Source organism: Panthera tigris, chromosome B4 (assembly GCF_018350195.1).
Source record: "Panthera tigris isolate Pti1 chromosome B4, P.tigris_Pti1_mat1.1, whole genome shotgun sequence".
Taxonomy (NCBI): Eukaryota; Metazoa; Chordata; class Mammalia; order Carnivora; family Felidae; genus Panthera; species Panthera tigris.
The window spans coordinates 77,102,696-77,128,367 of record NC_056666.1 but is presented as its reverse complement, the minus strand read 5'-3'; the positions used below and the strand labels follow the sequence as shown (position 1 = coordinate 77,128,367).

General features: G+C 46.2%; 1 protein-coding gene across 3 annotated transcripts in view; it reads left to right on the top strand.

Moving 5' to 3' along the window:
• Positions 1-25,672, top strand: part of BIN2 (bridging integrator 2) — a 34,153-nt gene extending 8,481 nt beyond the window's left edge. The window contains exons 3-13 of one of the 3 annotated variants that reach the window (XM_042992312.1): positions 9,750-9,804; positions 10,104-10,198; positions 10,908-11,003; positions 12,454-12,561; positions 12,869-12,954; positions 14,576-14,651; positions 16,111-16,193; positions 19,930-20,647; positions 22,841-22,921; positions 24,296-24,367; positions 25,175-25,672. In XM_042992312.1, coding sequence (XP_042848246.1) covers positions 9,750-9,804; positions 10,104-10,198; positions 10,908-11,003; positions 12,454-12,561; positions 12,869-12,954; positions 14,576-14,651; positions 16,111-16,193; positions 19,930-20,647; positions 22,841-22,921; positions 24,296-24,367; positions 25,175-25,198 — 1,494 coding nt within the window. In that variant the 3' untranslated portion in view covers positions 25,199-25,672. Of the gene's footprint in view, positions 1-9,749; positions 9,805-10,103; positions 10,199-10,907; positions 11,004-12,453; positions 12,562-12,868; positions 12,955-14,575; positions 14,652-16,110; positions 16,194-19,926; positions 20,650-22,840; positions 22,922-24,295; positions 24,368-25,174 lie in introns of those variants that run through there. The other 2 variants (XM_042992311.1, XR_006219946.1) reach the window with 2 other exon arrangements.

Here is a 25,672-nt window from a genome sequence, read left to right as displayed (position 1 = left end):
CCCACTGACCCTGGGTTTTGGGAGACAGACAAGTGTTCTTTCCTCTTAGTGGTTCCCCCGGGGTACAGTGGCATCCCTAGGTCCTTGGACAAAGTTGGAACGAGCCCCTGCCACTTTAGTCTTTGGCTGATCACTTCCTCAGGGTGCCTCTCTCCCACCCTAGGCTCTCCCATCGTAGTAGCCCCCGATTTTCCTTGTTGCCTCTTTGGCCACTACATCTACCTCGCCGAAGCCCAGAATTCTAAATGATCCGTCCATCTTTTCACCTGTCATTCTCACCAGCAAACCTCCTATTGTCTCGGTTCCTTCTACCTTCACTGGCTGCTACGGGTAATTCTCTTACAGAAAATTTACATTGAGAAGTGGGCAATAGGTGTAGGCTTCCATGGGATATTTCACTTTTTTTTTTTTTAAGTTTATTTATTTATTTTGAGAGAAAGTAAGCACGAATGGGGTGGGGGCAGAAGAGAGGGAGAGAGAGAGGGGAATCTCAAGCAGGCTCCGCCCTGTCTGTGCAGAGCCTGATGCGGGGCTCAAACTCACCAATCATGAGATCGTGACATGATCCAAAGTCAGACACTCAACCGACTGAGCACCACCCCCCCACCGCCACCCAGGTGCCTCAAGATATTTCACTTTCCATCTCCACGTGCCAGGCATTGTGCATGGTGCTTTACACACGTGATCTCACTTAATTCTTACATGAGCCCTGGAGATCGCAGTCCCCTCTTTGTAATAGAAGGGGGTTATTGACTCACGTGAATACCCAGTTGTAATGTGGTCCTAACACTTAACTGCTCAGAGTTCGGCCACATTTCACAGGTTAAGGGCACTGTCCCCAACAAGACTGCTTCACTTCGGACACCAGCTGCAGGCTCCAGAGCTCCCAAGACACCCACACTGCTGACCAATGCTACAAATTTTGGGGGGGTCCTACTAGCCACTCAGTTCCTGTAATCCACAAGAACAACCCACAGAACTCAGGACAGTGCTCTATTTACAATTACACTTTTATTATAAATGACACCCATTAGGACCAGGCAAGTGAAGAGGGACATGAGGTGAGGTCCAGGAGAATTCCAAACGAGAAGCTTCTGTGTTCTCAAGATGTGTCACCTTCCCAGCACGTTGATATAGGGTTACCCAGTAGGGAGGCTCACCCAAGCATCAGGTGTCTAGAGTTTTTTGTTGTGATTTCGTTACATGGTGAATCATGGGCCACATGATTGAATTTAATCCGTAGCTCCCTTTTCCCTCCCTTCTGCTGGAGGTCAGGCTGATATCACCTGTCTCAAAGCCCCAGCCCTCTAATCACATGGTTCATCTTTCCAGCCTGACCAGCCACCATCCTGAGCCATTTGTTTATTATAAACTCACACGTGATTGAAGAGGCCCACCATGAAAAATGAACACACTCCCATCACTCAGGAATTCCCAAGGATTTAGAAGTTAACTTCCCAGGACTGGGACAAAGACCAGCCAAATTCATTCTTGCACAATATCAGTGCATCGAATTATATGGAAAGTAATTCTTTATGATGCTATTAAAGGGACACTAGCTATATCCTATAGAAATTTTTTGTCTTATGTTCATTTTTGAGAGAGAGAGCATGAGCGGGGTAGAGGCAGAGAGAGAAGGGGACAGAGGATCTGCAGCGGGCTCTGCCCCAACGGCTGAGAGCCTGATGGGGGGCTCAAACTCGTGAACCATGAGATCATGACCTGAACCGAAGTTAGACACTTAACCAACTGAGCCACTTGGGCGCCCCTAGCTATAATCTAATTCAGCAGTTAATGGTATATCAGGATCATTTGGGAAATATTTTTAAATGCAAGGTCACCTGTAATAGGGCTTGGGATTCTGTAGTTAGTAAACTTGTTTTAATGGATGATTTCAAATATACACAAAGATAGGAAAACCTGTATGATTAATCCACATGTACCCATCACCCAGCTTTAATAATTAGTCAACTCATTTATGTCTCCACCCACTTTCCCCCATCCTTGATTACTATGAAGGACAGTCTGCATATCATATCATTTTATCCATAAATATTTCATTATTAATCTCTAAATATAAGGACTCTTTATTTTTTTATTTTAATTTAATTTTTTTTAAGTTCATTTATTTTTTTGAGAGAGACAGCGTGAGTGGGGGAGGGGGAGGGGCAGGGGCAGAGGGAGGGAGAGAGAGAGAATCCCAAGCAAGCTCCTCACTGTCAGTGCAGAGCCTGATGTGGGGCTCAATCTCACAAAACTGTGAGATCATGACCTGAGCCGAAACCAAGAGTTGGATGCTTAGCCAACTGAACCACCCAGGCACCCCAGTTTTTTAAATTTTTTTTTAAGTTTATTTATTTATTTAGAAAGAGAGAGAGCTGGGGAGGGGCGGAGAGAGAAGGAGACAGAGAATCCCAAGCAGCCTCCATGCTGCTAACACAGAGCCCGACATGAGGCTCAAACCCACGAACAGTGAGATCATGATCTAAGTTGAAATCAAGAGTCAGAGGCTTAACTGACTAAGCCACTGAGGTGCCCCAAGATAAGGACTCTTTTAAAATATAACCCCAAAGCCATTATCACGCCTAAAAATATTTTTCTATAAGATGTTTACTCATTACAACAAACCAGAAAGGACAAGAAAAACATGAATTAAAAAATCATGATTTTGCACCCTCCCATGCTACAACCACTGTTGTTTCATATCCTTACGGTCACTGTGCTATGTATGTGTATGGTAGCCAAGTAAATCCAGAATAAATAAATATAAGGTTCACAATAGTGAGATTATTCTGTTTGTAATGGTTTCATAACTTGCCCTTTTCAGTTAACAACGTAATACAAATATCTTTTCAGATATTTCAAGTTAATCACCCCACTAAAACATAAGATTAAGTGATACCTTTAAAAAACAAACAGCAATAATTTCATAATTCAAAATGTCCAATGTTCACTCCCCTATTTTTTTAATCCCCTGATTTGTTTAAAATTTTTTTTTAACGTTTATTTATTTTTGAGACAGAGAGAGAGCATGAACAGGGGAGGGGCAGAGAGAGAGGGAGACACAGAATCTGAAACAGGCTCCAGGCTCTGAGCTGTCAGCACAGAGCCTGACGCGGGGCTCGAACTCACGGACCGCGGGATCATGACCTGAGCCGAAGTTGAACGCTTAACCGACCGAACCACCCAGGCGCCCCTCCCCTGATTTGTTTAAATCAGCAACTTGTGGACATGTTTAAGTCCCTTAAAGTTAAATCTCTTCATCTGCAGGTTTCTAATCCCTCCCTTTTTGCGGTTTACTTGCTGACCCCGGGTTGTTTTCCTGAAGTTTCCTGCAAGCTGACTGAATCCCCATGGTACTGTTTAACATGATCCTCTGTCTCTTGTATTTTCCATAAATGAATAGATTTAGAGGTTTGATGAGATTCAGATTTTGTTTGTTTGGGTGGCAGGAATACTTGATATTTTTCTAGGTGGGATATTCTCTCATCTGGAGGCACATAACGTGTTCTTATCTTTTTTTTTATGTGACACTAACAGCCATAGTTGATCATTAACTGGAGAGTCTATGTTGTATATTAAGCTTCTAGTAATTATGAGGTGGTAGCCAGTCTGAGAACAGCATTTGGCAACCACTGATTTTAGTCTGAATTGCGGGGGAGGGGGGCGGAGGGCGGGGAATAGGATCTGAGAGGGAAGTGATTTAATCAAGGTAAAGCACAAGGGCTACAGAGCGAGGATTCAAACGTGAACCCTGTGCTTTTCCCCCTGGACCGCACGAGGAGGCCTCCCTGGGCCTCTGCTCAATCAAGGTTACCCTTCAGCTTTTAACCCCAGTATGAAAAGAACGGGAGTCAGTAAGTCAACACCCACGTTGAAAGGTTTCTGTAGCTCGGTCCTTTCTCCTCCTCTCGGCCTTAAAGGCTGGATCTACCAATGGCAGGTGTGTGGGAAGGAAGGGTCAGCGATGAAGGAAGGGCCATCTAGAAGAATAAGAGGATCAGATGAGACAGTCCCCTCAGAATCTCCTGGGTGAGCCCACCAGCTGAACGTCACTTGAAGAGGGGGTGGAGATCTGTTTGAGAAAGGAAATGGAGGGAGATTAGGAATAAGGGAAGCTTTTCTCCTGAGAGAATGATTTACCCGTAGTGACTGGTATTTGAGCCTGCCTGAAAAGTTCACTTAACAAGCGAGCCTGCTGTATGCCAGGCTAGATCCTGGTATTTCAACACAAATAAGACAATACGCCTGCCCTCAGGCATTCACCGTTTAAGGAAAAAGACAGTAACAACACAGTCAGCTCTGAGACGGGACCTCGGATAGCTCAGACTAACAGAGGGGGGGAAGACAAGGTCAAGGAGATTGAAAGTGAAGTATTCCAGAAGTTGGACCAGTTGGTCATGTACCCAGTCCCTTACCGCAATCAGCTTGTAGGTGTATTTTTTATCAATAAATAAATATTCCCAGGGGCGCCTGGGTGGCTCAGACCATTGAGCATCCGACTTCGGGTCAGGTCATGATCTCACGGTTTGTGAGTTCCAGCCCCACATCGGGCTCTGTGCTGACAGCTCGGAGCCTGGAGCCTGCTTCGGATTCTGTGTCTCCTTCTCTCTCTGCCCCTCTCCCGCTTGCACTGTGTCTCTCCCTGTCTCTCAAAAGTGAATAAACGTTGTAAAAAAATTGTTTATAAATAAATAAATATCACTCCCAAACTTCCCAGCCTGATTTCAAGGTCAGGCCGCTTGCCCAGGTTCCTAATCAAATTTCCGTAGGTAAGTTTTCTTTGAAGGCTTTGTTTACTTCCCCATTTCCCCCCCCCCCCCCCCCCACTCTTCAAAACATATTATAGAGGAAGAATTGTTTTCCCCAAGCAGCATTTTAATCTCTTATTTCTGGTAGTGACAGCTGCTTCCAATTCATTGCCTTTAAAATCAAACCCAACAATCCAGCTTCTAGTCTCCCCTCTGGGCCTCCATTAGATGGAGCATTTCTAGAGCTTACTCCAGGACCTTCAGGCTACTTACTATTGTGCGAGCGTGTTTGGGTTTCTCTGAGTCCATTTCTCTCCAGCAAGTGGAGAGCCCCAGGACAGGGACTTTCTTCTCCATCCTCAGTACCGCAGTCTCTTAGGACACAGCTCTGTCTACCTGAGGGTTTAGCACAAGCTTCCACAGCGAATGGTCCATTACCTGAGGGCTGGGGCTGTTTATATAGGGGTTGGAAGGACCAAGTCAGACTCTTTATGGTGATGCCAAGAATTTGGCCAGGTATTCAGAGAGCGGAAGTGCTAAAACGATAAGATTTAGGGCTAGAAATGGTCTGACCCGACATTTATAGATGAGGAGACTGGAACCGGAAAAGTGGAATAACTTGCAAGTCTTTGACTCACAGACGGGGAGGAACCTAAGACCGTAAAAATCACACCTGAAGAAGAAGGCTAGGATTCTTCAGCCTGGAGACATTTCAGGGTAGGAGGGCAGACAGGTCAGTGAAATAAAATGATACCCAAATAAAATAAAATGGGCGCCTGGGTGGCTCAGTCGGTTAAGCGGCCGACTTCGGCTCAGGTCATGATCTCCGGGTCCATGAGTTCGAGCCCAGCGTCGGGCTCTGTGCTGACAGCTCAGAGCCTGGGGCCTGTTTCGGATTCTGTGTCTCCCTCTCTCTGACCCTCCCCCGTTCATGCTCTGTCTCTCTCTGTCTTAAAAATAAATAAACGTTAAAAAAAAAATTAAAAAAAAAAAATGATACCCACTGGCGTCCCGCTACCCCACTTCCCCCCCATACACACACACACACACACACACACACACATGCTTCATCTCCTCAAAGGAAAGAGCAAGAACTCTTCCTAAAGGAAGAACTTTGACCTGGAAGCTTGATCCTAAAACACAGAAGGGGAGTTAGGCTTTTGTGAGGTGCCACGGAAGGCAGAAGGCGTTCACATTTTATGGACTCTGGTATCAGTAGAACCCCCTGGTTTTGAACAGCATACATACAAGTGCATGGTCATGCACGGTAGCCTTGATTACTGATCGGATTTGTCGGGCCATATAATGTCTAATGGGATAAAAACAATTTGAATTTCATTTGTAGAAATTATGCAAGATGGGGGCGCCTGGGTGGCTCAGTCCATTGAGCGTCCGACTTCGGCTCAGGTCATGATCTCGCGGTTCGTGGGTTCGAGCCCCGCGTCGGCCTCTGTGCTGACAGCTCAGAGCCTGCAGCCTGCTTTGGATTTTGTGTCCCCCCTCTCTCTCTGCCCCATCCCTGCTTGTGCTCTGTCTCTCTCTTTCAAAAATGAATAAACATTAAAAAAATTTTTTTGTTAAATAAATTACGCAAGATGGTTTAACAGGTTTTGTTACTCCAATATGTACTTTGGAGACCAAATCTTCATGGTGAGGTAAAAAGTTGAGTTCGTTTTGTTTTCTTTCAAAAAGGAACTTGAAATCCTTGTTAATTTGTATAATCCTCAAAACTCTTTCAAACCTTGGCTGTCACATTTTTAAAACTCTCAAACTTACACCCACCTACCATTTCCATCTTTAAAAGCTTTTATGCACGTTTAACATCTTAGGCTGTTTCAACTTTTTTCCCATGAATGAAAAAGCAAGAAGGAAGTGAAACATCCTTCCTGATGAATGCTGAGTGTTTCTGAATTTTGGTGGCTGACTGACCGTCTCCATCATGCTATTGAAAGCACTTTCTCAAGATTACCAGTGACCTCCAGTTACCAAGTCCAGTTACTGTGACCAGTTGTTCCTGCACTCTAACCTCTCTATAACATCTGAACCACCCCCCCCCCCGCCCCAGTCATTTCTCTGATGTTCTCCTGATCCTCACTTGCTGTGAAATACCGCACAATGCCGGTTCTTTTCCCACCTCCCTGACAGTGTCTTAGACGCCCTTGAGACTGTGTGTTCATGTCCCTAGAGCCCTGGCATTCAGCTCCAAGGACTTTTCTTTTCTTTTCTTTTCTTTTCTTTTCTTTTCTTTTCTTTTCTTTTCTTTTCTTTTTTCTTTTCTTTTCTTTTCTTTTCTTTTCTTTTCTTTTCCCTTCCCTTCCCTTCCCTTCCCTTCCCTTCCCTTCCCTTCCCTTCTCTTCTCTTCTTTTCTTTTCTTTAATGTTTATTTACTTTTAAGAGAGAGAGAGTACAAGCAGGGAAGGGGCAGAGAGAGAGGGGGACATAGGATCCAAAGTGGGCTCGGTGCTGACAGCAGAGAGCCCGATGTGGGGCTGAAACTCACAAACTGCAAGATCATGACCTGAGCTGAAGTCAGATGCTTAAAGGCATCCCAGCTCCCAGAACTTTCAACCTGAAGTATGGTTAAGGGTTTGGACTGGCTGGGGCGCCTGGGTGGCTCAGTCAGTTAAGCGTCCGACTTGGGCTCCGGTCGTGATCTCGCGTTTCATGAGTTCAAGCCCCGCATCGGGCTCTGTGCTGACAGCTCAGAACCTGGAGCCTGCTTTGGATTCTGTGTCTCCCCCTCTCTCTGCCCCTCCCCCGCTTATGCTCTCTCTCTGTCCCTCAAAAAATGAATAAATGCTAAAAAAAAAAAAAATTTTAAGTTTGGACTGGCTTAGAAGTAAGCGCTGGAGGCAAAAACATGGATGAAATAATTAGTCCAGTTTACTTTGACCCCGAGTTGACCTAGATTTTCTGCTGTGTACACAGTAATCGTCCTTCCTGCAAAGATTTCCGCAGATTAAAAAAAAAAAAAGTTTAAGTTGTTAGACTTTTCTGAATATTCAGTTTTTCCTCCCATACATTTGTTTATACTTTTGGTATGCTCAATAGCCTATCTAGTGATGACCACAAACAAATAAAATAAATGAGCAAGTTCACAAGTAGCTTATGGGTATACTTCATAATAATGCATCTCAACTTAAATACTCCTTCACCTGAGCTGGCATGAAGGTCACTGTCCTGACCCACAGGTCTGGCCCCAGGAAACCCCCTTAAGTGGACTGCACCTTTCAGTCCAAGCCCACGTTCCTGAAGTCAGGCTCCAAGAGGTCAATGGTCTAGGCTCAACTCCCAGAAACTGGAGTTCACACAGAGGAAAGAGGCCAGAGTCGGAAGGAGCTTTAAATAACACCATGAGGAACAACAGAGGAAGCCTTTGAAAGAGAAGACTTGGTGCGGGGTATGTGACAGATGTCTTCAAACATATGTGCAAGAGAAAGCAGATCTACTCTGAGTACAGAAGGCCAGCCTAAGACCAGTGGGCAAAAGTTCTAATAGAACCTTTTTTTTTGAAATTTATTTATTTATTTTGAGAGAGACAGACAGACAGACAGTGCAGGGGGAAGGGCAGAGACAGACTCCCAAGCAGGTTCCACACCGACAGTGTAGAGCTCCACCCGGGGCTCGAGCTCACGAACTGAGAGATCACGACCAGAGTTGAGATTGAGGGTCAGACGCTTAACAGACTGAGCCACCCAAGTGCCCCTAGGGCTATTTTAAATTGAAGCAGTCTCAGCAAGAAGTCACGAGTTTCTGGTTGCTGGATTCAAGAAGCAGAGGCTCAATGAACATTTGTCAGAGTTAAAACAGAAGTGGGTCACCTGTGGGGTTGAGATAAAAACTTCCAAACTTAAATGATACCTTCCTCTCTTTTCTCCCTTTTTTTTTTTTTTTTTTTTTTTTTTACTAGGGAGGAGACCTAATCTGTGCTTGGGAGTCCTAGCCTTAAAAAATGAGAATCCAGGGGCGCCTGGGTGGCTCAGTCAGTTAAGCATCCGACTTCGGCTCAGGTCATGATCCCATGGCTCATGAATTCCAGCCCCACATCAGGCTCTCTGCTGTCAGTATGGAGCCTACTTTGGATCCCTTTGGATCCTCTGTCCCCCTTTCTTTCTCTACTCCTCCCCCACTCACTCACACACTTTCTGTCTCTGTCTCTCTCTCAATATTAAATAAACATTTTTTTTAATTTTTTTTTAACGTTTATTTATTTTTGAGACAGAGAGAGACAGAGCATGAACGGGGGAGGGGCAGAGAGAGAGGGAGACACAGAATCCGAAGCAGGCTCCAGGCTCTGAGCCATCAGCCCAGAGCCCGACGCGGGGCTTGAACTCACGGACCGCGAGATCGTGACCTGAGCTGAAGTCGGACGCTTAACCGACTGAGCCACCCAGGTGCCCCTTAAATAAACATTTTTAAAAAATGAGAATTCAGACATGGGAACAAAGAAAGAATTGGGTAGATGGATAGAGCTATGGATGAAGCTATTGATGTTGGAACAGGAGGAGAATCAGTGATGAGGCTGTTTGAAGGAGAGTGTAAAGCATGTGATTGATGGAAGGGAAGGGTAAAGTGAGGCAAGGCAGAGAAGGACATCAGGAGAGGAGAGGAATGGTCAGGGTGCACAGGAGGGAGAAGACCTACTGTCTTAAGAAGATGGTAGCAATGTACTTAACCCAGAGAGGAAAGTATAACCCACAGGGTCACGGAGGACACATATTTCCAGCAGAGGAACCCAGGGCGTAGGCTTTTGTTCACTGGATGGGAGAACAAACAGAGGAAAGAAAATCTTCCAGTGCCATGGGAACAATCTCCCAACTTAAAGATAGCCCCCAAAAAGATAACCTACAACTTCTTGGAAAAGAGAACAGAGGCTCATTTATAACATTTGCGGATTCCAGGATTGACGTCTGCTTTGAACCTACTTTTCAACTTTGACCTCTAAGGCGTCTTTCCAAACGTATCTCTTCAGTCACTGAAAGCACTTCTCCCTTTCAGGCAGAAGGCCAGAAGCTCTACAAGGACCTGAAGAACTTCCTTAGCGCCGTCAAAGGTGGGTATTGCGTAGCACAGGGGATTCGAGCTCCTGAGAAGTCTGAGCGCGGAAAGAAAAACAACCATTCTCAGGCATTTGATCACTTACTTGCCTGCCCCTGAGTCCTGGGGCTTGTGGGCAGAGCAAGAGCGACTCGTGCTGTCCCAGCCCCGTCCCGCTTTCCTCACGGATAACCCAAACCTTCTTGGTCTGCGTCCTTCTGAAGTAGACCCACTGATTTTGCCTGTCCACCCGTATGATTATACCAGCCTACTTTGGGGGAAACTTTATGGTAGACGTGACTTCTCTCCTCTCAGTGATGCATGAAAGCTCAAAAAGAGTGTCAGAAACCCTGCAGGAGATCTACAGCAACGAGTGGGACGGTCACGACGAGCTGAAGGCCATCGTAGGGGTAAGAGCGTTTGGGCTAAACACCTCTTCTGGCACTAACTCCTGCCCTCATCTCAGCCTTATCTTTGCTTCTGTATCCCAGCAAATGGATAAACAAAGGAGCCAATCCGCGTCGTTCATTTATGTAGCCTCGGTCACGGGCGGTAGCAAAAAGCAGTAACTATGGAAGTCAGAACAAGTTTTCCCTAGTCTACGGATTCCTCCGTTGTTGCCCTTCTCCCCCTCCTAAAACCTTACGGAAGTTTCCGTTCCATAAAACCCAAGTGGTTGGTTTTGAAAGTTAACTTCATGCAGTTTTGTGCTCCCAAATTTGCCTGTCCTCCAAGCTCTAGAGTCCAAAACTCTGACCATCTCTTCCTGTTCTTAATCCCTGAGTGTACGTCCAGTGTCTTATAGGGCAGCCCCTTGGGGGAAGGGCTGTTCCTTCACCTGACTTCTTCACCGGAACCCAACGTGATATTCTAAATACAGCGCTCCACCTGTTTCAGATTCTGTGTCTCCCTCTCTCTGTGACCCTCCCCCGTTCATGCTCTCTCTTTGTCTCAAAAATAAATAAACGTTAAAAAAAAAAAAAAAACTTAAAAAAAAATAAATAAATAAATACAGCGCTCCAAAAAAGGAAGTCTGTGGCAGGCAGAATTTGGGCTTTCCTCTGGTAGGCGGTTGTTGCTGAGAAGTGGGGCCCTCACCACTGCCCTCTGCCCCCACAGAACAATGATCTCCTTTGGGAAGACTACGAAGAGAAATTAGCTGACCAGGCAGTGAGAACCATGGAAAACTACGTAGCCCAGTTCAGCGAGATCAAGGTAATCGGTTTGCAGAGTCAAGGATGGGTCACGGGTGGCCCCTGGAAGTTAGAGAACATACAGGGTAGACGTCCTACATAGAGTTTGAGCCCACAGTCGGGAATGAAGCTCAGGAAAGAGGAGTAAAAGTCTGGGGTCAGATGGGAGGTTAAGGTGGAAGGTTAGAGGTGTGTGAAGGGCATGTTTAGAATTAGATTTGGGTGAAGAAGATTGGAGCTGTTTTTGAATTAGATCTAGGTCAGGGCATCCCTTTTACTTGTGGAAAAAAACCCCAGCCCATCTGTATATTGTAGACAAGAAGAAACTTGGAGGAGTCATGATAACTACATCCAATACTTGGAAGTCTGCTAGGTAAAAGAGGGATGCAACCTCTTCTAAGCTGTTCCAGAAAGCAGAGTTAGAGTTCATTTATTCATTCAACTCCTATTTATTAAACATCTACTCTGTCAGGCGCTGCACTGCTTTTAGATTAATAGGGAGAAATTAGAGGGGTCCTGACTTCAGTCTGTCATCAAGCTTTCAAAAAATGAAATCTGCTGTGAAGTTGGGAATTGTCCATTCTCTGTTCCAGCAGAAATTGGTAAACTACTAATTTGGGATATTGCAGCTCCACGTGTTCAGTAGGAAGCTGGGCCAGATCATCACTAGTCCTTTGAAAATCCATGTTTGAGGGGCGCCTGGGTGGCTCAGTCGGTTAAGTGGCCGACTTCGGCTCAGGTCACGATCTCGCGGTCCGTGAGTTCTAGCCCCGTGTCGGGCTCTGTGCCGACCGCTCAGAGCCTGGAGCCTGTTTCAGATTCTGTGTCTCCCTCTCTCTGACCCTCCCCCGTTCATGCTCTGTCTCTCTCTGTCTCAAAGAGAAATAAAAACGTTAAAAAAAAAATTTAAAAAAAAATAAAATCCATGATTGAATATGTAGTTTGGATGAGACTGAGTAGACGGTCTCTCAGTGCACGTAACAAGTTACCATTTTTATTATGCTTCAGGATTTTCAAAGTACTTTATAGTCCGCATTTGAGCTTTCAAATAACACCGTAGGGGCAGATGAGGCTGCTGATGTTCCAAAAGAGACGTGCCTTGCCCTCCATCACGGGGCTAATAAGTGGCAGCACTGGGAGTAAGACCCAGCACCCCTGACTTTGAATTTAGTTAGATTCTCAAGGCCATGTCACCTGGAGGCTGAACCAGATTTTAGTGGGTTTATAGGAAGTAGTGATGTTTAGTGCAGGCTTCCACATGCTCTGTAGGGTTTCCCTTTACTCTGCCTCCCCACCGCCGAGAATTCCCATTCTTTCCAAAGAGCGAGGGAGATCCCTTGGGCACAAAACTGTTAGAAAGTGCAGTGCGATAATAGGACCCAGTCATCGTGCCTCTGTGTTGGACACTCTGTCACCTGCATCCTGGCCACCGAAAAGTGACTCTCGAGGCCTCTCTCCTACCTCTGGGCTAGGAAAGAATTGCCAAGCGGGGTCGGAAACTTGTGGACTATGACAGTGCCCGACACCACCTGGAGGCGTTGCAGAATGCCAAGAAGAAAGATGAGGCCAAGACTGCCAAGGTAAAAAAAACAAAAACAAAAACAGAAACAACCCTGATAAAACCTTCCTGCCCTCCCGCTGGGCCAGGCTGGGTTTAGGAAACGATAAATCCAGCATCCAGCGTGTCCTGAAGGAAATCCTGTGTTCCCTGACACCAGTGCTCTCAGGATAGTCAAACACTCATGGCTTGGGAGGGCACGGGTCTGGGGAAAGAGAGGCTCGGTTCCCAGGAAGTCCCTGAAAAGCCGCAGAGGATCAAGGAGGCACAGCCTCTCCAGCCTTAGACCCGGGACTGAGGGCAACGGCCCTGTCTGTTTCACCCCCTAGGCAGAGGAAGAGTTCAACAAAGCCCAGAGTGTGTTTGAAGACCTGAACCAGGAACTGCTGGAGGAGTTGCCCGCTCTGTATCACAGGTAATGATTGACCTTCAGAAAAGGCCTGGACCCCCGAGCCGCTGGAGGCCCGGGTTACCTGGCAACCCAAACGTGTCACCTGAGCTCTGGTGCAAGAGTGGGATGTGTAGCCTCAGCCCTGCCACTACCTTGCTGGGTGACATTAGGCAAGCTGCCTTATCGCCCCAGACCCTGCTTACTTCACCGGCGGTACGGAGCTAACCACGCCTGCCCTGCCAGCTTTTCCAGTTTAAAGGCAAGGTGCTTCTTGGACAGGAGCGATCTTGGCAAGTAGATGGCCGTCATCACGCGAGCCAGGAGTATATGGTTCCGTGCCTCAGTGTGTACTGTCTTAAGCCGGCTTGGCTCATGAACATCCAGCTCGATGGAGACACTAAGCCACGGGATGATTATTTCTATCAATGATGTCTTTGCTTCACAGGAGGTAAACATGTTGTAGACGTAAATCTCCCACATTGGGAGGAGGCGTCTGAGTAGAAATTGTCTTTGTGTCCGACTTTTCATCGTACAAGATATGCTGTAATGGCAGCTGTAGTCGGTATTTTATATTGCCACTTAATATCAGTCTCTGTATGATGGAGCCTTTTTTTTTTTTTAATGTTTCTTTATTTTTGAGACAGAGAGAGACAGAGCATGAGCAGGGAAGGGGCAGAGAGAGAGGGAGACACAGAATGTGAAGCAGGCTCCAGGCTCTGAGCTGTCAGCACAGAGCCCGACGCGGGGCTCGAACTCACGGACCGCGAGATCATGACCTGAGCCGAAGTGGGCCGCTTAACCGACTGAGCCACCCAGGCGCCCCGGGTGGAGCCTTTTTAATCACTACACGTATTCTAAGACACCAGTTAATGTGACTCCTAATTTAAATAGCATTGCAATTTCATACAGTTTCTTTAAATGTAAATTTCCCCCATTCATTCACAGTAGAATTCTGCCAATGTGCCTTCGGCTTCATCGAAGCCCAGGTATTGCACAATGAGAAAGAATAATTATTTATGGTAATAATTATAATGGTATGGCCTTATATTTTTACAGCACTTTAAAAAGTCTTTAGAGGGGCGCCTGGGTGGCTCAGTCGGTTGGGCGGCCGACTTCAGCTCAGGTCATGATCTCGCGGTCCTTGAGTTCGAGCCCCGCGTCGGGCTCTGTGCTGACAGCTCAGAGCCTGGAGCCTGTTTCAGATTCTGTGTCTCCCTCTCTCTGACCCTCCCCTGTTCATGCTCTGTCTCTCTCTGTCTCAAAAATAAATAAACGTTAAAAAAATAAATAAATAAATAAATAAAAATAAAAATAAAAAGTCTTTAGGGTACTTTCATATCTACGTTAGTACCTAAAGGGCCTGGATCAAGATAGCTTCACGCACCTAGAGGTCTCATGTTTTGGCATCAGGCTGGGCCGATAAGTGTCTCCCCTGACCTTCCCACTCTTCTGAGAGCCCAGTGTGCTACTGGCCTCACCCTGACAAATCCAGATCACATCCTGAGTCTAGGGTGCAGGGTGCTTTTCTCTGAGGACTCTTCGTGTCCTCTGGTGTTGGCTTAAGCTCCTCCCTTGTATCTCAAAGATTTCCTTTACCATCGCTCACCTGCATGTGGTCTTGTTTCTGTTTTTTGGCCCCTGATAGTCGTATTGGCTGTTACGTGACCATCTTCCAGAACATCTCCAACCTGAGGGATGTCTTCTACAGGGAGATGAGCAAGGTGAGAAACATCTTGGCTAATGTGGACAGCTAGGTGGGTCTTCCTAGGAAATGTGAAAGTAGCCCTAACTTACATAAGCTCATTAAATATTGATATTGGCAGCACGGGTTTTTACCTTTTTCTCATGAGGAGATAATAGCACTTGACTGACATTGTTGAACTGGGTTAAAGCACCTGTACCTGCCTCAGAGGGCCCTCCCCGTCTCCATTAACAACTGAATAATGGCAGCCAAACTTGAGCTTCAGATGAATAAAGGAGGTAGGCCTTTGGAAGGAATAGCTGACATGGGGAACCAAGCTGTGAAATCTTTTATTTTTATTTATTTTATTATTTTTTTTAACGTTTATTTATTTTTGAGAGAGAGAGAGAGAGAGAGCACGCGCACACAAGCAGGGGAAGGGCAGAGAGAGGGGGAGACATAGAATCGGAAGCAGGCTCCAGGCTCTGGGCTGTCAGCAGAGAGCCCAATGTGGGGCTCGAACTCACGAACCCCTTAATGGACTGAGCCACCCAGGCGCCCCTTTTTTTTTTATTTTAAGTAAACACTGTGCCACATGCAGAACTCAAACTCACGACTGCAAGACCAAGAGTCACATACTGTACCGACTGAGCCAGCCAGGAGTCCCAGGCTGTGGAAATCTTTATCTTCTGTTGCTAGGGAGCAAGGAGGGCGGTGTTTTGGTTTTTTTTTAATTTTTAATTTTTTTTTACATTTATTTATTTTTGAGAGACAGAGTGAGACAAAGTGAGAGCGGGGGAGGGGCAGAGAGAGAGGGAGACACAGGATCGGAAGCAGGCTCCAGGCTCTAAGCCATCAGCACAGAGCCTGACGTGGGGCTCGAACCCACAGACCGTGAGATCATGACCTGAGCCGAAGTCGGACGCTCAACCGACTGAGCCACCCAGGCGCCGCAAGGAGGGCGGTGTTTAAACACAGGTCGGTTTCTCAGGTAGTTGGGCGTGAATGGAGAAGGCCAGTCCTATGCAGTGACAGGCAGCCACACAACATGACCTCATGGGGTCTTTTCTAGTCCTGGGATTCCAAGACTCTTTGCTATTACAACATTAACTGAATTCGTGCACACATCCACATGTTCCTGTCCGCAGTTTCTTGAGCTAAATTATGGTTTGCCTCGTTAATATTACAATGGGTTTTTATTGCCTGGATTACCTGAGAGAAGCTAGAACCTCAAATCAAACGTCAGACATCAAGGACCCAGCCTTGAGGGAGGGAGCTGCCAGTCTGATGGAAGAGACAGAACTTAGGACACAGACAAGTCAAGGAAGAAGGGGTGGCAGGACAGGACCCTAGACACTAGTGCAAAAGAGACGAGGAGGAGTTTTATAGTTAAGGGTGGGGAGGTTTTATCTGGGGAACTGTCTGAAAGGGAGAAGAGAAGGGATATGCCAGTCTCAGGTTTCCTCTGGCTAGCAACCCTTCTCTCTTGCTGGCTCTAGCTGAACCACAGTCTCTACGAGGTGATGAGCAAACTGGAGAAGCAACATTCCAACAAGGTCTTTGTGGTGAAGGGAGTATCAAGGTGAGCAACTTCTGAGACTCTTGGCTGCTTCCCTTGTCCTGTGAACACTCGCAGCACTCCCATTTCCATCCCTGATCCTGGCCTTCCCTTCACGGTCATGTGCATGATGTTGGTTGTTACTTGTTTTTTGTAAAGAGTTTGGGTTTGGTTTTTTGGTTTTTTGGTTTTTTGGTTTTATTTTGAGAAAGAGAGCACGCGTGCACACACAGGCAAGAAAAAGAGCGGGGGGAAGAGGGGAGGGAAGGGCAGAGAGAGAGGGAGAGAGAATCCCAAACTCACAAACCATGAGATCATGACCTGAGCGAAAGTCAGACCCTTACCAACTGAGCCACCCAGGCGCCCCACTTTGTTGTTTGTATTATGCCTCCTATAAATTCTTTTTTTTTGTATGAAATATTTCAGCTATCACTAAAGGTATAAAAAAATACAATAAAAAAAGAATAATACAATAAATAGCCATACAGTTACCACCAGATTTAAGAAATCAGCTATTATATGTATCATTGAAGCACACGGTGTCCCTTCCCCACTCACTTTCTCTTCCTGCCCCCTCTCCAAAGGTGACCACTGTCTTAAATTTCGTATTTCTTTTTCCCATGTATGTCTTTTTACTTTTCTTATACACATACACGCACGCAAACCGTTTTGCATGTTTTCAAACTTTGTAAACTGGAATCATACTTGACGTGTTCTTTTGCAACTTCTTTCTGTTCTCTTCATACCGTTTGTGACATTCGTTTATCCTGTTGCTACGTGTTACCAGCTCTTGTCTTTCCTTTCCCCTGACTGTGATGGATGCTGTTGTGTGGCTGTCCACAATTTATTTTTCTGTCCTCCTGCTGATAGACATCTGGGTGGTTTTCCAGTTTCTTGCTATCACAAATAATGTTACGGCGGACACATCTTGCATTTCTCTTTGTGTGTATCACCAAGAGTTTCTTTAGGGTGTACATTTGGAGGGGAATTGCTGAGTCATAGTCTGCGCATGGGCTTCTTCAGCCTTGCTAGGGATTGTCATTGTCAAATGGCTCTCCCAAGTGACTGCTGGAATTTACAACTCACCAGGAGTAGTAAAAGCCCCCCAGTGCTCCATGTTCTTGCTACATATGACACTGTCAGACCTATTTAGTTTTCTAAACTAATGGGTATGAAGTGGAATTTTTGCAATTTAATTCACACTCCACAATCGCTGGTTACCCTGAGCATCTTTTCGTGTTACTGGCCGTTTAAGGCTCCTTTCTGTGACTTTCCAGTTTAACCTTGTTTTCACATTTTTCACTTGGATTGTTTACCTTTTTCTTAAAATTTTTTTAATGCGTATTTATTTTTGAGAAAGAGAGAGTGAGTGCGTGAGCTGGGGAGGGGGCGGAGAGACCAGGACAGAGGACCTGAAGCCACCTCTGCCCTGATAGCAGTAAGCGCAATGTGGGACTCAGACTCACAAACTGTGAGATCATGACCTGAGCGAAAGCCGGATGCTTAACCAGCTGAGCCACCCAGGCGCCCCTGTTTACCCTTTTTTAAAACTGATTGATTTATAGGAGGTATTTTTTATGTTTCTTCTGGATATTAATACTTTAATGCTATGCATTGCAAATATCTTCTCAATTTTATGACTTTCTTCCCGTGTGTGTGTGTGTGTGTGTGTGTGTGTGTGTGTGTGTGTTGTCTATTGCCTTCATACATTCTTTATGCTGGTAAACATAAGCAGTTCAGTGGTCCCTCAGAATATGATCACTTTCTCATTCTGAAGCCTTTGATTCCTTCTACGTACTTTTGGTTTGATGCTGAGAGTTAGAGACCCAAAGGTTTTATGCTGAGAGTTAAAGACCCAAAGACATAGGAGACTTGTCCTTTCCCTGAAGTGATTTACCAAAAGTTGAAAGGACAGAAAATGTACCCATGGAGACAAGGAACAATATAAGCTTGCACACATAAGTACTCAATGAGACCAGTAGGAATTCCAGAGAAGTAAGTATCTGCCATTGCAGGGATGGTCAGGGTAGACTTTTAAAGGAGGTGGTGAAACTGATCTTGGGACTTAAAGGAAGCATCAGGCTCACATTTGTTATTTGTATTATCCATTTAGCAGTCTGTTACAGCAATTTGTTTAGTGATTACAAATCATCACTAAAGGGTCAATGTAGATTTCCTAGACGAATTCCCTTTTTGCTCCAAAAATTCTGTTTCTCCATTTCTCAGCATTTAGAGACAGAATTCTCTGTAGTGGTCCATTTGTCTGAAACTTACTATCACTGACACCAAGATGTCCCAGAACCTCGTAGGGAAATGTGGTTTTTTTCTGGCTATGTCCTGGGCCTCTAAAGCTACTGACCCTAGAATGTCAGTGTTAGAAATAACCTCTGTCGCTCAGCTTATTATCTCACATCAGAAACTCCCACAAGGCCAGAACGAAGTTTTTCTCTTTCTCTGCCTATTCCCATCTCCCATCCTTGTGCCAACATAATTGGTATCTGTCGAGTAAATATCTGTGGGTTGCTTAATCAGTTTGTAGACAGTACATAGGAGGCCCCTGAGGTGAGGAGGACTCAAGCTGACGTTGGCCATACAAGCACTCGGCACCGTGTCCGGCCTACTGAATACATAGAGTCAGTTTTCATTATTCATGGTCATTGTGTTCCATAGAGTCACCGTGACCACTGGATTAGCGAATACTCAACCATTACTCCTAAGGGAGACAGGGAGTTAGGTTCCCATAAGACCCCACTCCTAGCATTTTCATCAGCCAATCAGTATGTAACCTTGTCTTCTTGTGTGTGTTTCTGTTGAAAGACACCTTGTTGTTGACTCCTAGCCCACAACACCAAAACTCCTCCCTGAGGGAAGCTTATCTGACAGGCATTTTTTCCTCTGTGAGGCACATCACAGTCATCTCGCTCTAAGCACTTTACTGCTATACTTGGGAGGCCATTCTAACAGCAAAATCACCAACAAAAAGCACACTGTGAGAGACATGGCAAAAAGGACATGTTTGCGGTTGTAAGAGCTGAAACCAGGCGGAGGGTTGCCTGGTTAGACCTTGGCTGGGAAAGTGCCCTTCAGGCACCCACTTTTCAAAGCTCGCATCGTGTCCGTGGCTGGCTGCAAAAGAAAGCATCGTGAGTGTTCATTTTGGAGTTACAAATCAATTTTGGGGACCAGGTGAATTTGCAAATAGAGAGTCCACAAGAATCAACTGTGTATCACCTGTGAATCTTTTCCCCAGAGAAAACATCCTGTCAGCATTTTGCTATGTTTCTTTCCAGTCTTGCTTTCTTTATATATTTTTTTACGTAATTGAGATCGTGATATATATAACATGTTATAGCCTCTTTTGCACTATATAACAGAAACATTATCGCAAAGTATACAAGCTTTCTCATGTCTTAAATTTTTTTAATGTTTTTGAAGGAGAGAGAGACAGACAGACAGAGCATGAGCAGGGGGAGGAGCAGAGAGAGAGGGAGACACAGAATCCGAAGCAGGCTCCAGGCTCTGAGCTCTCAGCACAGAGCCCGACGCGGGGCTCGAACTCACAAACCGTGAGATCATGACCTGAGCCGAAGTCGGACGCTCAACCGACTGAGCCACCCTGGCGTCCCCAAGCTTTCCCATATCTTCGATGGCTTTGTTCTATTTTCTTATGATGTGCATGCATCATTATTTACGTGGGGGTATTTAGGTTGCTTCCAGGTCTCAGCTCTTCTGAATCTGAACGCTCTTACTTTTTTAGCAGCAGCAGACGCTCTTTAGTCATCTCTTCCCCAGTTCGAACATCCGCAGTCTCCAGCCCTCTCACCTCACCTACCAGTCCCTCCGCGCTTTCTTTGAAGAATGAAGGGGACTCCATCTCAGCAAGTGAAGAAGAGCTGGCATCTGATCTGGCCCCACGAGAAGATGATGCTGAGATTAAAGAGCCCTTAAAAGACCAGGAAGAAGAAGTGGAAGAGTCTGAAGCTAGCTCCTCCGAGGAGGAAGAGCCTCTGCCAGCTTGCAACGGCCCCACCCAGGCCCAGCCCTCTCCCACCATTGAGGACGGCAAGTCCCAAGAGGAAGCGCTCCCTGGCTCCCCATCTCCATCACCAGGCGGACCCCTTCTCCCTTCAGAACAGCCCTCATCTCCCCCAGAAGTGGTCCTCCGAACCCGCACCTCAAGTGAAGGGTCCGAACAACCGAAGAAGAGAGCCCCTGTCCAGAGGACCTCCGCACCTCCTAATAGGCCGCCTCCGCCCAGAGCCACTCCCAGCCCCAGGCACTCCTTGGGGAGCCTCCCCTCCAGCCTTCCAGCCTCTGAACAGGGCTCGCCCACCAGTCCTAGGGCCCTCTTGGAGGCTTCTCCTGACCCCCAGCCACCAGAGAAGCCAGTAAGAACTCCTGAGGCCAGAGAAAAGGAGAACATCAGCAATCTGAACCCAGAAGAACTTTGTACTTCCCCTACCTTGATGTCCTCTGAGGTGAGATTGGGTCTGGTTGAGTCTTTATTCCCTTTTACATCCTCCATGTAGATTACCTTTACTACAGTCAGCTTGCCCCAGGTGATAAGATCTTCTGTCATTAGGGTTACAGTTTCGAGGATATTCTCGGACACCTTTTTGGTCCTGGGCATCGTTTCACAGATTCATAGCAACTAATCTAGTGACCTGTACTCTCAGGGTGGTTGACTTCTGCAAAGGGCTTATCTCTCATATTATTATTATTGTTATGAACAGATTCTTATTCATTTCTTTCTTTTGCTCCCAAGTTCTGGGAGTTCCCAAGGTAAAGAATCTACAACGGGGCTCCTGGGTGGCTCAGTCGGTTAAGGGTCCGTCTTCGGCTCAGGTCATGATCTCAAAGTTTGTGGGTTCGAGCCCCGTGTCAGGCTCTGTGCTGACAGCTCAGAGCCTGGACCCTGCTTCCGATTCTGTGTCTCCTTCTCTCTCTGTTCCTCCCCTTCTCACACTCTGTCTCTCTCTCTCAAAAATAAATAAAGATTAAAAAAAATTTTTTTTTAAAGAAAAAGAATCTACAACTGGCACCCTGAGCTTTACATTTTTTAGTAGGGACAGGGAGGAGGGTCTCATTCCAGTTCATCATACTTGTGACTACAGTAAGAAAAATGGCATCTGCAAATTTCCAAGGTGCATCTTCTGTGATGAGAGAGGCGTAGAAGAAGGAACTCACAGGGGAAAGTCAGGCAAAAGGGATTGTCTTTTGAAAGGTGAGGATATGAATGAGAAAAGGATTGTGTTAAAATAGAGACAGAGACCTGTGGAGAGCGACCAGTTCTGCAAAGGATCTGGAAATCAAGTTGTATTCTATTCAAATTACACGGAAAGGCTACATCATATCAAAGAGAGATTTGACTTGTTCTATGAGATTTCTGAGGGCAGAACTGTGTGTAATTTTTTTTTCAAGTACATTTTGGATCAATATAAGGTAAACATTCAGTGATTAGCTCTGCTAAAAAATGATATGGAGGGGCACCTGGGTGGCTTGGGCGGTTAAGCGTCCGACTTCAGCTCAGGTCATGATCTCACGGTCCGTGAGTTCGAGCCCCGCATCGGGCTCTGTGCTGACAGCTCGGAGCCTGGAGCCTGTTTCAGATTCTGTGTCTCCCTCTATCTCTGCCCCTCCCCTGTTCATGCTCTGTCTCTCTCTGTCTCAAAAATAAATAAACGTTAAAAAAAAATTTTTTTTAAATGATATGGAAAACCCATTTCAAATATAGGGAGAAGGAAGCACAGGGACTTCCAAAAACCAAAATAGGATAGGCCACCTTGAGAAATAGCCCCCGTCCCTTGCTGTTGAAAGCTAAGAATATATGATCACCCGTCAGGTGCATTATAGAGAAGATTATGGTGAGACACCTCACTAGATGGCACCGAGATTCATTCATTCATTCATTCCATAATTACTTACTGAGTCCCTGCTATGTGCCAGGCACTCTTCTAGGAGGTGGGATATTACAGTGAGCAAAACACAAAATTCTCTGCCTTTCTGCATCTCACATTCTAGCGGCTAGGGGGTGGGGAGAATAAGGGAGATAGGCAAGAAACGATAAATAAGTAAAATTACAATTTAGTGTTGAAAGGGATCTAGAGAGAAATTAAGTAGGGGAAGGCACAGGGAGTGAAGGCTAAATTGGAGGTTTTTAAAAAAAAATTTTTTTTAATGTTTACTTATTTTTGAGAGACAGAGCATGAGTGGGGGAGGAGCAGAGAGAGGGAGACACAGAATCCAAAGCAGGCTCCAGGCTCCGGGCTGTCAGCAACAGAACCCGACACGGGGCTCAAACCCAGGAGCCGTGAGATCATGCTGTGAGCCGAAGTCAGGCGCTCAACTGACTGAGCCACCCAGGCGCCCCGGCTAAATTGCGGTTTTAAACGGAGTGGCCAAAGGAAACATTTGGGCAATGAAAGAGGCCGGGGCATGAGCCACGTGGATATCTGGGAGTCTGAGATTCCTGGTGCCCCTCGGTTCACACCACCCCGTGACTGCCTGTGCCTCACTGAGGGCTGACCAGGCTACCTTGAGAGCCTCCTGGTATCTGGACATAGGCACCATGCCAGTACTGTGGGCACCAGCTAACAGACAAAGCATCCAGGGTGGCATCCAGGGTGTGAAGGCGTGGGACTTCCTCATACATTGTCCGCTTTGATCCACAGGTTTTTTCAGAGTCTGACAAGGCAAAGAAGATAGAAGACAAGGAAGAGAACAAGAAGCTGGGCTTCGCCGACTCCCCTGAGGTACTAACATCTAAGTCGTCAACGCCCTTATGCCCTCGGTCTTGATCCACGTGAGGCACTGAAGGTCCTAACGGGGCAAGATCTAGAACTTGCCCCTTGTGGCTTCTCGTGTGAGGAAGCTATGCTGACTGGGAGAAAGAGGCAGGACTTGTGGACAGTGAATAAGTGCAGGCTAACCGTGGGATTTTGAACGGGTAAAGTGTAGCCACTTTTCACTTGTCTGCACCACAAAGAGCAATTCAATGGCACGGAAGGTCCAAGATCAATTTAAGTGTGACTGTAACATATTACATGATTTTGGTATGGGGTCAGCAATAGAATGGCCTCTTTGGCTCTGGAGGATAAAACAGGTTTGCCTCTTTGGAGTAATCTTATTGGAGGGGCGATTATAGGGGCCGAGATGCTGTCTATTTTTGAGGAATGCGCTAGTAACACTGTCCTCCTGGGGAAAGAGATATAGGATGCAACCTGCTCCCCGCTCCTCCCCTCCTTATGTTTGAGATTTATAGTATTTCCTTACTCCCAGCCTCTCCTGGGGGATTGCTCAGTCCTCAGCTAAGGAGGCATATTTTTGCTTAATCGCCTGAGAGAGAATGAAGGTTCTCTGAAAGAATAGTACTTTTCTGGGAGGCAGTATTACCTTTGGGGTAATTCACAGCCTGGAACTGGAGGAGTGAAGAAGAAGAAGAAGAAAGATCCCTGAAAGGAGAAACCACAGACTTCCAAGTGGCTGTCCCAGACTGTTAGAAGTTGGTCCTGCTTTTCGAGCGGGTGAATTTTATAATGTGTAGGTTAAATTTCAATTAAAAAAATACATTCACTCCAAACCTTAGAATGCCAAGGTCTCCCCCTGGCTTAGCAGTTCCTGGACAGGGCTTTCCGTACCTCGGGTTCCCATCTCAGAACCCAGAACTCTTCCCCAAAGAAACCATCATACCACTTGGCCTTTCCAAACCGGCACAGCCGACGATCATCTCAGCGTGAGAGCCGCAGTGCGTTCTCAAGGAGGGTTAGTCTAAAAGTGGTGGGTAGTGTTTTTAAGACCTACATTTATACCCTCCTAGACTCCCACATAGATTTATATACAGATGCATGTCACACGGATCACACAGTGTCTGATCAGGGAGACAACGGGAGTCCCAAGACCCGGTTTCCTGTCATTTCACCTTTGAATCTGGGTCTCTTGATCTGTAGCAGAGCATGACAGTAAAGCCTTCCCCGATGCTCTCAGGCCATAGTGAAACAACACTGTACGTTTGCCCTTTGTGTTGTCTTTGCCCCTTGTAAAGTGTAGGGCACAGAAGACCCTTCTAAGCTGGGGAGAGGCTGGGGAGGTGGATCCACCTCTTACCAGCAGAACTCTTCTTTTTGTAGAGCCAAGATCAGCTTCATGTCTCCGCAGTTCCAGAAGAGAGCGACATCGTGGCACCCGAGCCTCAAGAAGAGGTAAGAAGGCCAGATCCACAGAATGGGATGAGTGGGAAGATTGGGCACTAGGGGTGGACAGAGGTTTGGTTACAGTCTGGAAACCTCACCGTGGGCTACAGGGGGAAGCCAGCAGTGAACAGTATCCTCCGGGCAAAGTCAGGCAGGTGGGAGCCAGAGGAACCAAGAATAACCTGGGCCTTTGTGGTTTCTGTGCCCATTTCCTAGCCCTTGACCTTGAACCTCTGGACCTCTCGCCGTAGCCTTATCTCCTAAATATGTGTTTAGTTGTATGGGAACTTATTTCAAAAAGGAGTTGAGATATATATAAAAGGCACACAAAAAGGTAAATACATACACACGCACAGTATACTCAGAAGTATATTAGTAACCATGACATAAAATGGAGCCATGAACTAGGGAAAGACAAAAAAGCATTCTATAAAATAAAAGTACCGAGGGTGGACCACAAAGGTGGTTGCAACACTTTCTAACATCCAAGGAGAAGAGGAAAACATGATCAGCTCATTTAGTTCGTGCTGCCCACTCCTCAAGAGAGCAACAGCTCTTGTTACTAAGATGAAAAGAAGTTTCCCCGGTGAGTCCTCGTAAAGAGATGGCAAATGATGCGATGAACAGTATCTGCACCCAGTCTTTACAGTAATCCCAGCAACCAGTTTTACATCGCCTCCCTGGGTACAGCCCAGTGCCTTACAAGAAATACAATTTGCTAGAAGCAAACTGAGCTCCTCCACCCCCTCCTCCCCGGGAGTGGTTGGTGAGAGGGCAGGTCGGCATCTAACCCAATCACGTTTGTTTGTTCTCCAGGTAACTACAGTGCAAAATGACTAACTCTGAAGAGGGACTGCCGAGCCCCCCCCCCCAACCCCGCAGCACACACCTCCCCAAGAAGCTCCTCAGCTCAAGGGTATACAGGTCAGAGGGACTTAAGATCTAGCATTCATTTTTAGGTTCTTCACCCGTGTGAATGCTGATGGTCTCTAAAGATCTAGCATTAATGGGGGCTGAGGAGCAGACTTGGGGGAGGGAGGGAGGCAGGCTTGGGAGAAGAAACCATTAGACTTGGGGAGTATTTAACTCAGGCTTTAGCATTGTCAGAATAAGAAGACTTTATATGTTAATTAAAGTAGGTGGAAAATGACCATAAATTAGCAAAAGCATCTATAGACACAGACACGTCCGCACAGAGACCCATAACCACATGTACTCAGAGAACAGCGGACAAATCTTTGACTCACCACTCATTGGCAAGACCTCGAGCCAGAAGAACAGATTTGCAGACAATAAATAAAAGTATTATTCGAA